Source organism: Strix uralensis, chromosome 7 (genome assembly GCF_047716275.1).
Source record: "Strix uralensis isolate ZFMK-TIS-50842 chromosome 7, bStrUra1, whole genome shotgun sequence".
NCBI classification, from domain to species: Eukaryota; Metazoa; Chordata; class Aves; order Strigiformes; family Strigidae; genus Strix; species Strix uralensis.
Window position 1 is genome coordinate 27093525 of NC_133978.1, and position 16904 is coordinate 27110428.

The 16904-nt window shown below is 64.4% G+C and overlaps 1 protein-coding gene across 1 annotated transcript; it reads right to left on the reverse strand.

Annotated features, from left to right (window-relative positions):
• Positions 1-338: 338 nt before the first annotated feature.
• On the reverse strand, positions 339-14138 carry PPRC1 (PPARG related coactivator 1). Its single transcript, XM_074875097.1, has 14 exons — positions 13998-14138; positions 9913-10056; positions 9628-9783; positions 9089-9205; positions 5930-8699; positions 5460-5513; positions 5013-5073; positions 4573-4640; positions 3611-4409; positions 1887-2060; positions 1651-1714; positions 1291-1412; positions 1000-1151; positions 339-682 (listed from the first exon to the last, which is right to left on the reverse strand). Exons 1-14 carry the CDS (start codon positions 14136-14138, stop codon positions 579-581), a joined length of 4926 nt encoding a protein of 1641 aa, XP_074731198.1. The 3' UTR covers positions 339-578.
• Between the last annotated feature and the right edge of the window lie 2766 nt (positions 14139-16904).

Below are 16904 nucleotides of genomic sequence, written 5' to 3' on the forward strand. Positions count from 1 at the left end.
CAGGTAGCCCCAAAACCCTGCCGGGTGCTCGGGGCTGGGGTGCCAAGTCCTCGCTCCAGCAAAGCCTGACAGACGGTCTGAGGAGTGTGCACTGCCTGTCCTCAGAGGCACTGACCCCGTGCCAGGCCGTTTGGGGGCTGTCACAGACCCCTCGGAGGGGCTCAGTGACCCCAGTCCTGCCCCACTTTCCCCAGACACCCCACTCCTGCACCCAGTCCCCAACGTGTGCTACCTCCCCCAGGGTCAGACCCTAGCACAGAGCCCCCGGGGTCCTGAGGGAGCACAGCCCGAGCCCACGCCTGGGAATGGCCCACGCGAAGGAGGAGACGAGGCAGTGCTGCTGTTTGGGCATCCGCATTTATTACATGGCTGGGGCAAGCCTGGGGCTGCCACTCGCCTGGGCCCCTCTGGTCGAAGGCAAATGACCCGTCCTCCTTAAATATTGGTTATAAAACAAATTTCTTTTTTTCCTTTTTCTTTTTCTTAAAAACCCCATCTCTCTCTCTCTCTCTCCATACTTTTTTTGTCTTTTGTATTTGAATATAAAAGTGGGGGCGGGCGCTCCGCCTCGCCTGCCGCTACCTCCGCAGGCTGCGCTGTGCCTGCCGCAGCAGCGTATCGAAGTCCAGGGAGTCAAACTTGCTCTTGACGGGGGCTGGGTCGAAATCCTCCCGGTTTGAGTCTGGAAGACATGGTGAGAGGCTGCCTTGAGCCATGGGGACACCAGCACAGTTCCAGCCATCCCTACAGCAACTCCTTTCCATCTCGCTTCACATGTCAACCTCTAGATGGGCTGATGAAGAACCAGACCTGGCCTCCACCACAGCGCTGGAGGGACGGGGAGCCCCCGTCCAACCTCCCTGTGGGACGGGACTATCCCTGGATGTGGCCCTGCCCAGCCAAGCCTGACTGACCCCAAGGATGGGGACACCCCTAGACCTCTGGGAAGGACAGAGGACCCAGGGTGCCACCCCCCAACTTGGGGGCTGCGCAACTCACCCAAGTCAGCATAGTTCCTCCTGCAGAACTGCCGGCGGCCGCCGAAGCACAGATCGAAGGGCTGCTCGTCCGGGCGCCGCAGCTTGTGTCCACTCTCAATGGCAGCAAAGGCTTCCTCAGCATAGCGGTAGGTGACAAAGCCATAGTTGTCTCTGGAGCCAAAGAAGAAGGAAGGAGATCAGCAACAACACAGTATGTTTATCCCCCCTTGGTCTGCTCCATCCCCTTGAGGAATGGGAAAAGAGGAGCCATCCCTGAGAAGGGGCTGCCCCATGTCCCCACAGCTCTTACCCCTCAGAGCGGAAATGCAGGGTGCACTCCTCAATGTCCCCAAACACAGAGAAGCGGTGCCGCAGCTCCGACCGTGTCATCCTGCTGGGGATCTTGCCAATAAACACAACTCGCCGCTCCTCCTGTGGGCAGGGACGCACCGCCCCGTGAGATGGGAATGGGGGGACTCTGTGTCTCTGAGCCCTCCCGGAGGGCAGGACCTCTCGCAGCGAGCACCCTCCCTGCATTGCCACCCATCACACCATGCCCTGCCAGAGCCTCCCAGCAATGCTGCCTGCAAGGCTGTGACCCCACAGATTTCTGGAGGGGCTGGGGACCCCCAAATCTCCACCCTCAGTTTCCTAGCTGTCCAACACTCACTATTGCACGTTCCTTCTGGAGGATCCTCTGCCTTTGGTAGTGGTCCTGTGCGTCATAACTGTATCTGGCAGGACAGAAACAGGACACATGAGCTACAGGGTCAAGGAGGTGCCAGAAGAGAGTGATCCCAGACACAAGGGAGATACTGAAGGAGTGGGTTCACTCCTGCCTGGGACACAGGAGGCCCAGAGGTGGGTTGTGGGGAGCTCACACCCCTGCAGGGTGGCCACGCTCACCTTCTCCGCCTGTTACTCCTCCTGCAGGGTGAGGGGGAGCGGGACTGGCTGCGGGACGTGGACCTGGACGAGTAGGAGGATGTTGATGATGAGGATGAGGACCTGTCCCGGGACCTGCCACATGACCCACAGCTGGAGTGGGAGGAGGAGCTGTGGGAACATCTTGAGCGGTACCTGGGGGAAGGAGAGACACAGCTCAGCACCGAGCCCTCCCCATGCCCAGCACCACGAGGCTCCAGAGAAGAAGACCTTCGTCCTCTCCAAGGTACCCAGTACCCCACTCCGACAGGACCCATCCCCAGGGTGAGCTGGGCTACAGAAACCTCTGCCCAAGTTTGCCAGGGCAGTCATGACACTACAGAGATGTTGCTCCACTTGGCTCTAAACGCCGCAGCGAAAAGGGAGCAGGCTCACAACAGGAACAGCCTCTGAAGAGCAAGAAACAATCATGGGGGAACCATGCAGCACATGGCTGTGACCAGGCAGAGGCCCAGGAGGAGCTGGGGCTGCCATGCTGAGCCCCACACAGCACACAGGATGATGCTGGAGCCATCACATCCGCGTTGCACTCCGCAGCTGTGTAAATGGAGACCATACATGTCTCCAACCACACTGTGGGCTGTAGCATGCACCAGGACAGGGCTGGGCTTCTGTGCCCACAGCCTCCTGCCAGCACGAGCTTCTCTGGCAGGGCCAGGCAAAGCTTAAAGGCAGCTTAAAGGCACTGAAACCCATCTGGGATCAAACTGTGCTGCCTCCAGCCAGCAGTAGGGTCCCTCTCTAAACATGCTGCCCACGGGTGGTCCCCACCATAGGCAAACCCAGGCCCCGAGTGGGGCGTGCTGCCTGGTACTGCCACATACTGTCCTGGAGAACAGCAGGTCAGAATGCCAGGACCAGCTGCATTTGCTGGAAAGCCAAGCCAGACAGGGCAAGTCCCTGAGCTGCACATCCCTGGGACATGGCACTATATACGTGCTCTTTCCAGCTCCAGCCTTCACACCTACCGGCCACCGACGGAGGGGCCTTAACTCTATCCCAGCCAAAACCAGGACACAAGCCCTTCACGCCCAGTCACCTGAGATGTCTCCAGAACCAGCTGAACACCCAGGGAAGGGTGGATGAGGGATCCCTCACCAGCTCCAGTGCCTCCCACCCCAGCTGGGACAGGCTGTGCATCACTCAGATGCACAAGGACACCAAAAGAAACATGTTCCGCAGAGACCAAGACGCCCCACTTTCCTACACAGCGACCTCCATAAGGAGCATGGCGAGCCCCTGAGGCAGCCGAGCCAGACGGGTTTTTCTCTGCTTGCCTTCAGCAGCTCCCTGGAGGGCTCCATTGTGGCTCCTCATTTCTACATCTAGGGCTGCATCAGCCTCACAGCACAAACACCAACACCTGCAATAATACCCCAGAAAAAGCATCCAAAAGCCAAGGTGCAGCCAAGGACTCGTACCATGGTGTTCCAGGAGTAAGAAAGCCTGGCTCAGCAGTGGCACACCTGCCCAGACGTGGGGTTCAGCCAGACACCCACTGGCAGGGTGCTGCAGCAGCTCCCCCCAGTCTCTGCGAGCCAGGCACCCCTTCAGAAGGGCCACAAGAACAAAAAGATCAAATACAGACATCAAGGAGGCCCATAGAGGTGTCTGGGCACCCTCACAAAAGACCAGCCACCAGACAATGGCCCAAAGAACAAGCAGACAGACACTCCACCGCTTACCTTCGCCACCGCTTGGGGGGTGGGGAGAACGACCGTGACCGGGATCGGGAGGACGAGGATGAAGATGAAGATGAGGACTCGCTAGCTCCATCCGAACTGGAGCTGAAAGAGCGGCTGGCACGGCTCCGGCCAGCCCTCCAGCTGCTGGCAGAGGGGCTGGGCGAGTCCCGGGGTCTCCGGTAGCAGCGCAGGGACCTCTTGGCAGCAGCACGGTTGGGCTGGGCACTGGGAGTCCGCAGCTCCTGGTCCCGGCAGGGGGATGCAGCTGGAGACAGGAGCACCGAGGTGGGGGGACTGCTGCACCCGGCGGTGGCCTTGTTGGGGACGCTAGTCCGATAATCCAGGGGGGCAAGGCAGGCCGTCCCCAGAGGCTCCTGGTTGGGCCCCACGGTGGTGGCAGGGGCTGGCGGGGTGGGCTTGGGCTGGTCCAGCGTCCGTTTGGTTAAGGAAGAGATGGGTTTGATAGTGATGTCCCGGTGGTGTTTGACATTCCAGCGGGAGCCACCCTCGGCCCGGGGCTGCGTGCCGGGGCTGCCGTTGCTCTCTGGCTGCGCTGCCCCTGGGATGCAGTAGTCGTGGTCTCCCGAGCAGACGTGGCTGGGGGCTGAGCTGGTGGGTGCCGGCGCCAGGTTCTTCCCCTGGAGCTTGCTTGGGGGCAGCGGCTTGGCTTTCATCAGCTTGGCTGTCTTCTGGGGCCCTTCCTGGGGTGCAGACCCGGGCGACTGGGCCTTGGCCAGCAGTGAGACAGCAGGCAATGGCTTCCAGAGCTGGTGGGGGGGTGTTGCTGGGGGGGTGAGGCCTGCAAGAACACCGGAGGGCTTTCAAGAGCAGCCCCTTGCTGCAACCCACCCAGCTGGGGCCACCTCCCAGCCCAGCTTCCCTCAAGCCCCAGAGTCTCCTCCAGTCCCAGGACAGCCTCTGCCAGGACACTGTGGGCTCCCCCGCCTCGCCCCAGGCATTACCTGCCACATTGGCCAGCTCAGAGGCCTGCAGGCCATCCGGGGGCTTCCTGTCCTGCTGAGTCTCAGGCCTGAGAAGGGGAAAGGAGCTTTGTCAAATGCAGCTGCCAAAGCCCAGCCCCAGTCCCCAAGCCTGGGGAACCCACCTGAGCTGCCCCACCAGCCAGGCCAGAGGGACTAAGGATCCCAGAGTGCTGCAAGGATGGAACTTGCACAGCCCAGTCATGTCCATTACCGCTTCCCCCAGTTTTTCCCCCTCAGTGCCAGCTCTGGCCCCCAGCTCAGCGAGGGGCTCAGCTCCTCCTGGGCCAGTGGACACAGCCCCTGGCGCAGTTTGGACCCTGCCAGGACTAAGAGCTGCCCCGTGCCCCTGCCGAAGGCAGGGTTCAGCCCTCTGCCAGGCTCCACACTGGGGCACCGGCTGCGAAGGTCTCCATACTCACCCGGAGCTCCCCGTCAGCCGCCTGTCCTCAGGGAGCTGCACGGGACCCTCCTCCTTCTTGGCTGAAAAGAGAGCGAGAGGGTGGGTGAGGGTGGCAAGAGGCCAGGGCTGGAGGGCAAGGGATGGACCCTGCATGTGGGGGGACATACAGAGCACCCCAGGCACAGCTGGGGAGAAGTTTCACAGCACCCCAAACCCAGCACATCCCCTTTCCTTCCCATGCTCTTCACCACCCCTTTGGCCACCCTGAGGACTCCTGGTTGCTTTCACAGGCCAAGAAGGAGACAGGGGCAGAGACCCCCGGGACAAGGCACCCAGGCGGGGTAATGCCAGCCCACAGGCAACAGCATCCCAGCCCCCTGCTCCCACCCCAGGGAGCACAGGCAGCCTAGGGAGGCCGGCACGGCACGGAGGGAGCCCTGTGGGGAATGGCACGCTGCATCCGCACCTTCAGACTTCTCAAACTGCTCCAGCAGGCTGGACAGGTCGGTGGCTTCAATCCCTGGGCCAGGGAGAGAACACAGCAAGTCAGGTCAGCCAAAACCCTCCTGGCACCACAGGGATGCACCCCAGCCACATCCTCCCTCTGCATCAGCCTCCCCAGGTGATGGGGCGAGCGCTGGCGAGGAGAAGCAGCAGCAGAGCCTGCAGCAGCTCCGCATCTCCCACAGCAAGGACAGGAGCACCCAGCTCTGCAGCCCCAGGAGGGACCAGTTTGGGCACAGCCAGCCCAGACCATCCACTGGAGGCAACATCCTGGCAGAGCGCTGGAAAGAAACCTCAAGGCTGCAGGCGCAGCTTTGCCACCCTCGCCCCCAGAAGCGCCAGGAACCGGTCCCGCTACCTGGGCTGCCAGCAGCACTGCTGCCTTGCTGGCTGGCGATGCTCAGCCCAGCACCCCACAGCCCTCCTGCTCACCGATCTCGCTGATGAAGGCTTGCACGATGTCCTTGCTCCTATCGCTGGGCTGTGCCGGGCAGAGCAGCGGCTGGTGCCTCCACGGCCGCGTGGCGGGTGCCTTGGAGGGCAGGCTGCTCTCTCGACCCGCTTTCGGTGGTGGTGCCACAGCCTGGGAGGTGGATTTTTGGCTGGGCGGCTCCTGCCCAGCAGCTGCCTTGGGCTCCGGCAGGGTTTTCTCCACTGCCCCTTTGCCCGGCCCTGCAGCCTCCTCCGTCGGGTGGGTGCCAGGGGACTCTGCAGCTGGGCCAGTGGCAGGGGACACCTCCGCAGGGCAAGAGATGGCAGCTGGGGGGGCCTTTGGAAGCTGGGTGGGGGTCGCAGCCTGGGGTTCCTCCAGAGGCTGGGAGGGGGCAGCCTGGGGGGCTGCCGTGTGCTGGGCTGGAGCTGCAGGAGGGACACTGCTGGGCTGGGCAGCAGCAGCCAAAGGGGCTGCCAGGGGCTGGGCAGGGGCTGGGGCCGGAGGGGCCTTGGGGAGAGAGCTCTCCCCCGCCAGCCGTGCCTGCCTCCTGGGGTCCGACACCCTGCTGGTCGCTGGCCTGGCCGGGCCACCTGCAGCCCCCATCTCACTGACCGGAGTGGCGGGCGGCTGGGCAGGGAAGGCCGGTGGCTCCGGGCAGCTGAGTACAGGGGCGGCGGGAGCCTGCCCATGCAGCAGGGCCGTGCTGGGGTGGCCACTGGCTGGGAAGGCAGCAGCGCCCTGCAGCGCCGCTCCGGGGTCCCCGTATGCCAGGGGAGGCACCGGAGGTGGCATGGGGATTCCTGGCCAGTACGATGGTGGTGGCCACCCCACCGGGGCATAGGGGCCACCGGGGCCAAATGGAGGCGGGGGTGGCACAGCCGGCGGGGGCCAGGCCATGGCTGGAGGCGGGAGGCCAGGCACCATGTGAAAAGTACTGGAGGAGCTGGCACTGGGCAGCGGGGGCAAACCATGGCAGCCCACGGGCTGCGGGCTGAAGCAGGGCCAGGAAGGCACTGGTGGGTAAAGGGTGTAAGCACTGGCAGAAGCTGGCGGCATCCCAGCAGGGGCCACCCCAGCGGCTGGGGGCACGTTTGGTGCAACAAAAGGCATTGGTGTTGATGGGGGTGGTGGAGCCGTGGCAGGTGCCGGAGCCGTGGCAGGTGCCGGAGCCAAAGCCAGAGCGGTGGGAGCTTTGCTGGCAGGAGAAGGGACAGCAGCAGGGCTGGTGGGTTTCTCCGGGCTCTTCTGCACACTGGCCACCTCGGTGGCAGGGCGCACGGGTGACACCAGGCAGGGGATCTCTGCCAGCTCTGTCGGAGGCTCAGGGACGCTGGGCCACTTGCTGGCTGCTTGCTTCTCGCCATCCTTCCTGCCGCCCTGGCTGGGCTGGCGGTGCAGCATGCGGATGCGGTATTCCCGCAGGCTCAAGGCCTTGGGTTTGGCTTCCCTGGGCAGGCCCTCACTCGGTTCTGTCACCGGCAGGCTCAGGGGGGGCTCCAGCCCCACGTCTCGCTCTGGGAGTGGAGAGGCAGCCTCCGAAACTCCGTCACCCTGTCCGGCAGCCGGCTGTGCATCTCCCCTGCCCTCAGCCTGGTCTGCAGGGCCGGGACATGCAGCTGCTGGCTGCTCCTCCACACTTGGTGTGGTCTTCTCCAGAGGCACCACAGTCTCAGCCTTCTCCGGGGCCATGCTCACCGTTTCTAGCACCAGCTCCTTTTGCAGCTCCCGCTGCGCTTTCTCAAGCAGGGAGACCCCCGCCGTGCTCCGGGGCCTGCCCCGTGGCCGCGGTGCCTGCTCGGTCCGCAGCTCCATCTGCCCCTCCTTCCGGGCTCGCTCCAGCTGCTGTGCCAGGAAGTCCGAGACCTGGACAGAGGGACATGCTGCCCGTCGCCGGCTGCCGGCAGGCTGGCTCGGGGGCTGCCCAGAGCCGGCTGAGCGGAGTCGGTGGGCCACGCTGTCCCTGCCTGGCCTGGCCTGCTCACTTTGGTCCTCCTCAGCTTTCTTTTTCCGACTCTTCCTTGCTCTCTCACGGCCACGTCCCTTCTTGGAGCCCTCGCGTTTGCCACCCGCTGGGGCCTCCGTGCTGCGCTGGGAGCTGCTGTCAGGGCGCCAGGCTCCGGGTGCTGCTGTCTCCGGTGGGGACGTGCTCTCTGGGGTACTGCAGGAGGGCTCCTTCCCAGGCAGTTTCTCCTCCTCCACCCTGTTTTCCTGGGCTGGAGCTCCTGGCAGCTGTTGATCCTCTGGGATTGACTCCCCTGTACCCTCCTCTACTCCCAGGAGCTGGGGCTCCAGGTTGGGGAAGCTGGGAGCCAAGGGCTGCAGGACCACGGGGATCTCCACGCTCTCCCCCTCACCAGGCACAATTTCCAGCAAGACAGGACCGCTCAGGAGCTCCTTGGCCACAGGCTCAGTCTCGGGGTCCAGGCACACAGTGAAGGTGGGCAGGCAGTATGGGTGCATGGACTTCACCAGCTCGCTCAGGGACACGTCGCCTGTGTTGATGATGCAGGGGTCTTCGTGCTCCTCCAGTGCCACCCCAGCTCCGCTCACACAGAACTCCCCAGCCTCCATGCTGCTGTCTAGCTCTGGGCTCAAGGCAGCCTCCTCCTCCTCTTCCTCCCCGTCGCTGCGCTGTGGCAAGGGTTGCTCTCGGGCCCAGTACCGGCCCATCTTCCTCTCCACCCTCGGGGTGCTGCAGACTTGCTTCTTTGGCAGCACCGGGTCCTCAAGGCCATGAGTGACACGGTCCCAAGCCATGTCTGTGTCGGTCTGAGAAGGGGAACCAGATTGAGCATCAGTTCCTGGGCTTTTACCAGAGCCCCCCCAGGCACAGCCAAATGCAGGTCTGCTGCAACTCTGCACCAAAGCCCCACGGCAGACAAAAAGCTAGAACACGTTTGACCCTCCCAGTAAGACACAATAGAGCTGGAAACCTGCCACCCCTATGGGGGCATCCACAGCATCCTCAGTCCCACAGCACGAACCAGCTGGGGCAGGCCCTGCTCCCACAGCCACTGGTGCCCTGTAAAAGCATCGCTTCTGGCAGAGGATGCCTGTGCCAGGCGGCAAGGCAGGGGCCAGGGGCCAGCAACAGTGACACAGTTACCCCAGCACCACCCTGACACCGCTCCTCCAGCTTCCCCTGCTCAGCTGCTCACCTTCCCAACCACAGAGATACTGCTGCTGCTGCTGAGAGACCTGAGAGCCTTGGGCTGCTCCAGGGCAGGGCTCTCACACTCCAGCGATGAACGAGATAAGCTGAGAAACTTCTGAAACTGGAAAGGAGACAGAGAATGAGGCAGCAGCAGGTTTCTCCTGCTGGAGGGGACAGGACACCCCTGGCCCCAAAGCGGTCATGCACATCCCCTGCAGAGCCCGGGAGCAAAAACTCAGCCCTGTTTCACCCACAATGTGCACAGTCCTGGCAGAGGGGGACATGCTGCTCCCCGGAGCCTCTGGCACATCTCTGGCTCCACACCAAGACCCAAAGCAAAGGCACAGCCCCTCTAAGCCCACACCAGAGCCCCAGGGGTGCCCACTGCTGGCTCAGCCCTTCTCTCACGTTGCTGGTCAGACGGACCATCACAGGGTGCTGGGGACAAGGTGGTAGGCACCTCAGGGCACCCTCGTGCCAGGACCTGGCAGAGCCCTGCCTGAGCATCTTCCCACCCGTTTTGGGGTCTGCCCCACAACTCACCGAGGGATTCTCCCGCTCCCGAGGCGAGGTCAGCAGCTCTGCGTCCATGATGGTGTCGAAGGGGGACAGGGTCTCATCATCCGTGCTGTCCAGGATCTCGGTGATGGCTGTCAGCAGGGACAGCTCATTCTGCGCATCCAGGCAGGCCTTGCTCTGCTGCAAGGGCAGTGGCAGCCTCAGAGGGCGGTGGGACACAGCCACAGGGGACGCTGTCACCACCCCCACCCATGCCATGGCCAGAGCCAGTCCGGCCACCACTTCCCACGCCCGCGTGTGGGCTCCCACCTCGCTCAGAGAGAGGTCTTCGATGATGGAGATCACAGAGGAGTCGAGATAGTTCTGCATCGTCCCCAGGATCTCTTCAGCCTCCAAGATGGTTTCTGCATCCAGCGACGTTAAGTTCAGGTCATCCTCCTCGAGGGAAAAGCACTGTCAAGGAGCACGGGGAGCCAGGTAAACACTCTGCAAAGCACCACTACCAGTGCTGATCTCCTCTGCGGCGCACGTGGGCTCCCGACAGCCTGTGCTGCAAGCAGCAGCTGAGCTCACTGCTGCACCCCCAACACCCCCAAACAGGCAGGGGAGGCAGGCGGGACACAGCTGCGCTGCAAGTCAGAGGATGGCACAGGGGACCTTTCCCCTTGCTGTTTGGGGAAAGGTTGGGGCCACTCCACCCCACTGCACAAAGCCCCGTGCCTCTTTCAGCCCGAGACTCTTCTGACTACCAGGGATGCCTCCACACTGAAAACTCCCACCCAATTCACTCCACAGTTGTGTGATTGGAAAAGATGAATTCTAAACCCCCAGCAATTCCCAGGCTCTGCCCAGCAGCATGCATCGCTCATGCTGGACAGGGAGGGGAGAGGCAGGCTCCCCCCCACCCTACGGACTGTCACGCGCTCCTCCAACTCGGACTGTCGGCGCTTCAGATAAGCCCAAAAACATTACGAAATTCATATAACAAAAGCGCAAGAGTCAGCAACAGGGATACAGCCAGCTGCTACTGCCGGGGCCCTACCCCGACACCTCTGCTGCAGGCTACAAGAGGGCACGGGCTGTGCTCGCAATCCAGGACAAAACCAGCTTCGTTGCTCTTCTTCCTTCAAATTCCCAGCTCCGCGTCCTTTCCAGTCCCCCAGCCAGCTCCAGGGAAGTTCGGGTAACGCCAGATAACTTCGGAAAGGTCTTTGCACCACACTCCACAGTGCCACGCAGCCCAGTGCTGTAGGGCGGCCAGGAAAAGCAAGATGCCGGGCGAGGGCAGGGGCTGCAGCCCTCAGCTGAGCAGAGTTGTCGGACACGCAGCCTCTGCCAGAAGCGGCACGGCAGTGCAGGCGTGTCACTGGCACGAGACAGGACGTGAATTCCTGTTTGCAGATGGGCTTAGGCAGAGATAACGCAGGCGGGGAAGATAAGGGCACCAAGGACGGAGCCCTGGGAAAGCACATCTCCTTCCCAAAGCAGCAGGGAGCAGACAGCAAGCTGTCCTCCCCCTGGAGCAGGACGGGGAGATACTGGCCAAACCACGGGGGATGCGCATCTGATGCGGCTCACCTGTGTTTCATGTAGGTTCCGCAGCCTGCGCAAGCCTGAGCCCATGCAGGACAAAACGCTCCCCATCTCTGTGTGTACTTTGAAATCCTCTTCTGGAAAGAGGAAAACTTCACCGGAGGATGAGCAGGCATTTCACTAAATAGGCGTTTCCTAAAACATGGCAGCACCAAAGCCACATGCCCAAACCCCCAGTCCCTGGGGCTCTTCAGAGACCTGCCTCCATCAGACAGAGCAGGCAGCTCTGGCCATGGCACAGCCCTGCGTGACCCCGGAGCACAGGCTTCCCAGGACCAGGCTGGGAATCAACACCAGGGCCCCCACGGCAATGCCCTGCACCCACCCATCCCAAATCTCCCCAGCCTGTTACTGAATGCCGACACAGCAGCCCCAAAGAGCAGGAGCCTGCAGTGGTTTGAGGCTCTGCAGGCTGCTCAGCAGCCCAGGCCATCTTTTTCCACAGCTCTCTGCCTGGAAGCGGAGCCCACCAGTGACACCGCTCCACCCTGCCGTGCAGATCAGGCTATGAAGCAGTTTTACCGCTCAGCATCTCCAGTCCCCTCCCTCGGCCGGCTCTGGCTGCCGGTCAGAGCCCGGCACAGAGCCCCGCTGGCAGCCGTCTACAGCGCAGCCTGGCTGCAACGATTCCCAGCCAATGCTCATGGAGATACTGGGAGGAGCAGGGAATCACATCCAGGCTCACACGCTCAGCACTGCCAAGCGCCGGCGTGCAGCCCTGAGTCAGCGGTGACCGGCAGGCAGATGCGCCCGGACTGCCGGAGGAGACAGCGGGAGGGATCTCGCGGAGCGTCAGCAGCCGAGGGACACAGGGGGCCGGCTCACCCTGGCCTGCAGACAGCAAGGGGGTCTGGGGGATGGCCCCAGGGTTGCACGGCCCTGCCCATCTCGCTCCAGGGCTGGCTTTCCCCAAAGGCAGCATCTAATAAGAGGTTTCCAGCCATGACCGGCACTGGACATTTGGAGGAAGCAAAATCCTCCCACTCAAACCGGCCTCTTCCCGCGGCTCCTGCCCACAGCATGGAAGGGAGGGAGGGCAGGCAATCTCCACAGCCCTCCTCGACTCCTTTGACTCAGCGCCTTGCAACAAGGAGTCCCACAGCCATGAGTCACTGACGAACAAGGCTGCGTTCCCCCAGGACTCCCTTTGATCCACCTGGGGCCGGGCACCTCCTTCAGCCCTCACCACTTGTGCGTCGTCGGGGTGGGGGTACGAACCAGCCCAGCCTGCTTCCGCATCCCTGCCTGCTCTCCTCCCTGCCAGGGACCCCTGTACCCCCTAGCTCAGGGGGGGACACCCTCCGCGCCATCCCAGCTCCCTGTGTTTCTTTTACACTCAGCAGCACAGCAGGGAAGAGGCTGCGGGTCACAGGGATGTTCAAGGACAGGCTTGGGCTCAGACCACACCGTGCCCAAGCAGCCAGCGCTGTGGGGGAGAAGGGAGGATGCCTACAGCCCCAGAGCGAGCTTCGGGCACACGGGGAGACAGGATTTGAGCCAACAGTTTAAGACTGAGATAGCCTGAGCGTGGCCACCAGCTCCTGCAGCACCCAACCAGAGAGGGGAGGCTGCGCTCGCTGCTGTGACACCCAGCAGGCACAGTCGAGGCCTCCGCGGGCCGCTGCCCGCCCAAGCCGTGCTGGCGACGCGTGACACGTGTGCCCGGCATGCTGTGCCGGGGCTACGCCCCAAGCAGAGGGCAACCATCCTCCCCACGCTGGCCACGGGTGGGCTGCCAAGGCAGCTCTCACCTGGCTGGAGCTGCCAGCCAGGGCACGGGGCTGCTGCCTGCCGCAGCGTGGGGTGAGCCCAGGAAGTCGGGGGGCTCCGGCCGGCCAGGGCAGCACGGGCAAAGGATGCTCCGTGGATTACTCAGCTGCTTTCGGGAAGCGTCAGGCGGGAACACACCTCTCTTTCCCAAACGCAGACCGCTCCCTCCACGTCAGGAGAGGCGACACAGGCTCAGTGTCCCCCTGCCTGCGTTTGGGGGTCTCCCCCGGCAGCCCCACGGCCAGGCAGGAGCGTCCTGGAAGGGGCAGAAGCATAGGACTCCCCAAAATCCCAGCCAACGCACAGAGCAGGTGCCCCCAGGTCCCACCCAAGGGTGCTGCACCCCCGCGCTCCCCATCCACACCCAGCGGGGCCGGTGACACCGGCGGTATCAGGGACGCCGCGCACAGGCGGCAGCACCGCGCCCCAGACCTGCCCCGGAGCGGGAGACGCTTCCCCTGAGATAATCCCCCACTTCCCCCGGGATAAGCCACCGGTGCAGTTCGGGGAAGCTCCCCCGCCCCGGAGCGGGCCGGAGCGCTCCGCGTTCTCCACCCGGAGCTCCTGTCACCGAAACCGGCGGGTGTCAGTGTCCCAAACCGCGCTCCCCCCCCCCCCGCCCCGTCCGTCCGCCCGCAGGTGGCGGAGGGCGGCGCCGCGATGGAGAGACCGAAGGGAGGTGGGGAGCCGGCCAGCGCCCCCCCGGTCCCCCACTCCCCAGAGACTGGGTGTCACCTCCCGCTGCGGAGCACCGAGACCCCCGCCCTGGCGGGTCCCGGGGCCGTGCCGCGGCCCCCCCGCCCCGGTGCCGCCACCACCTCGCCCCGGCGGGAGAGCACCGGGCACCCCCTCTCAGCCTGCGGGAGGGGCGCCCACCAGCCCATGCAGGGCCGCCCCGCCCGCCAGCGCCGCCGTCGCCACCGCCGGCGCGGCAGGCCTGCTCCCGGCACACGTGGTGGTGCCGCCGCCGCGGGAGCCGCCCCGGCCTCCACGTGTCACGGCGCGGCCCGCCGCGCCTCCCCACCGCCTACCTGCAGGGGGCTGCCGGCGCGGAGGGGCGGCTCTCGCAGGGCTCCGCCGCCTACCAGCCCTCGCGGAGCGGCCGCGGCCGCGGCGCCGCCGACCCCAGCCCGGGCCGCGGCGGGCACCGCTCCGCCCCGCAGCGCCGCCATCTTGGCGCCTCCGCTCCCAGCGCGGCCACTGCCGGGCGCGGCACGTGACCGCCGCCCGCCCCGCACTACAGCTCCCGGCGGCTACCGCGCTGCCCCGCCCCGCTCCGCGCGGGGCACGCCGGGAGCGCACCCCTTCCCCGCCGGCGGCTCGCTAAGTGGCGGAGAGCGGCCTGCGGGGGCGCCCCGCCGCGAGGGCGGGGCGGCCATCTTGAGGGCGGGCAGGCCCTCGGGCTTCGCCGCCATCTTTACGGCGGGCGAAGGCGAGGCGGGCCGGCCCCGCCCTGCGGCGCGGGGAGGGCGGGGCGGAGCGGGGCGTCACTGGCGGGAAGCGCCCAATCGGGGCGGGGCGGCCGCGCGTTTTCCCGCGGCGCCGGCAGGACCCGCCCCGCTGTCGGCTCGGGCCCACACGTGGGTGCGGGGGGCTGGCGGGGCCCACGCGTGTCCCCCGGGCTCCCGGGAAGCGGGGACGGAGCTGCCGCAGGAGCAGCGCCCGGCCCTGAGCCTACCCTCGCCGGGAGGTGCCTTTGCAGCAGCGCGAACGGGGCTTCATTGAGCCAAACCTCACGTGGGGTTGGTGGGGGTGACACGCACATGTGGCAGGCAAGGGGGAACGGAAAAAAAAAAAACAAACTATCGGGGTGAAAGGCAGGGTGGGCACCGTGAGCTGCCCTGCAACCTCCTGGTGTGGCCGCGGGGCAGGACTGGGTACCCTGGAACAGCCTGTGTTTGGGCTCTCGCAGGCAGAAAATCGCCTGGAGGATGCAAGGGAGGGAGGAAACCAAACCCAGCTCGTTTGACACGGCTGCGGTCCAGCCCGGCTCCCCCGGGACGGGCAGGGGATGCACAGCTCTTGGCCTGGCTCTGTTCTGGCACCCCCTGTTCAGTAAGCCCAGAGTCCCTCGGGGTGCTGTCACCTCCTGGGGCTCTTCCTCCAGCTCGTGGGGTGCAGGGATGTGCTCACAGCAGCACAATTGCAGCATGGACATGCTAATAGGAGCTCTGTGGTGTAGGATTCGCCTGGTGGGGGCTAATTGTCCTGGCCTCTCCATCAGTCCCTGGAGGCACAGACCTGCCCTGGCCAGATTTCCTTGGGGATACAGGATGGAGCTGCTTTATTCAGCCTTGCGTGCCTGGTCACGGAGCCGGGGTATGTCTGACACATGGAGCCTCATCCTGCTGCTCCTTCCTTCCACCCCTGCCACAAGGGACTTTAATCTGCAATTGCTTGTCCCAAGTCACCTCCTGCCTCGCAGGGGCTGCTCCTCCCTAGCAACAAACAGACTTTCATCTAGGGGAGCTGCTCCCCTCCCCCTCCGAGAAGCCCATAGCACCTTCCAAGCCTCTCCCTGACTCCCTCGTGTAGCCAAAATGCTGGCTGAGCAGCAGCCAGGCAGATGGGTCCTCCTCCAGGGCCGTGGACCCACGCGTGAGCACCAGAGATCACCCACTGGGTTGTGCACATGTGTTTTGTTAAGGGGGGATGTGAGCACAGCTCTGGGGTGCCAGGCACGGGAGGTTGTGTTGGTTGTAAGCAGAGGCTCCTCGGGCCAGCACTTGCCCCGAGCACTGCAGAGGAAGCAGGGAAGCCTGGGCAAGCAGGAGTGGTTGCCCCTCTGAAAGCCACATGCTTCTTCTGAGCTCAACATGTCTAAAGCAAGGAACAAGTCACTTTAGAAAAGCCCACATCTCTCCACTGGCCTGAGGAGAAGCCACCTATGACCTGGCACCCAGGGACTTGCTAACAGGGATGTGGAATTATGTTGCCCTCAGAGCCCCTCAGCTTTCCTCCTTCTGCTCCAAACCCTCCTTTCCTTCCGTGTCCTCTCCCTGGGGTGCATCCAGGGCGTGCAGTGACCTGCCTAATCACTGCGTGTGGCAGGACCCTGAGGCACTGCAAGGCCAATCCCTCAGAGAGCAAGCCTAGCCTGATGCGAGTCCTGCACATGGGACCGTATCCCCTGCACATGGGGTCCCTGGGGTTGTGACCAGAGGGAACTCCAGTACAGCCCACATCAGGGGTGCTCTCCCAGCACAGGGGTGGCACCAGGCACTCCTGCTGGTTTACAAGGTAAAACAAACAACAGGCAGAAAGGAAAATGCACATACATCACCCCAGCCCCATAGGTCCCCTCCCTCCACACGCAGTGACAGTGTCCCCGGCCAGGCACAGCCTGCGAGTAGACCATCCTGAGGCTGCCACCCAGGCTCAGCCTGCGCCGCGCTCAGCGGCCAGCTTGCTCGGGGCGGACAGGAACGGCCTGCAAAAGGAGAGCTCAAACCCCTGTGATGCTTAAAGGACACTCAGAGAAGAGGAATGCAAGTCCCACCCGGGCAGGAGCAGATGGGCTGGCGTCAGCCCTTCGGCAGGGAGAGGAGGCGCAGCCTCCCCCCGGGCTGGCAGCCCCCGCGGTGTCCCAGGCCGGGGGGCTGGCAAGGTCCCAAGCAGCACCAGCCTCGCGCAGCGCCATGCCGAACAGCCGCGGCGTCCCCATCTTGTTCCCCCGGCCTCCCGGGTGGAGATCGCCACCAGCAGCCCCGGGGACCCGGGTCTCGGCCACGCGCTGCCGGGCTCTGAGTCTGGGCAGGCGGGTGCGTGGGTTCACCTGCTCCCCCGGCCGGGGGTGCCCACCCACTCGTCCCTCCACCTTCCCCCCGGTTCTTTCTCCATCTCTGGGGAAGGGCGGCCCGTGCTGGGAGCTGCGGCCTGGGGCCTCTGCAGGGCCCAGGGAGAGGCATGGGGCTTCCCCGTGGGGCTGGAGGGAGCCT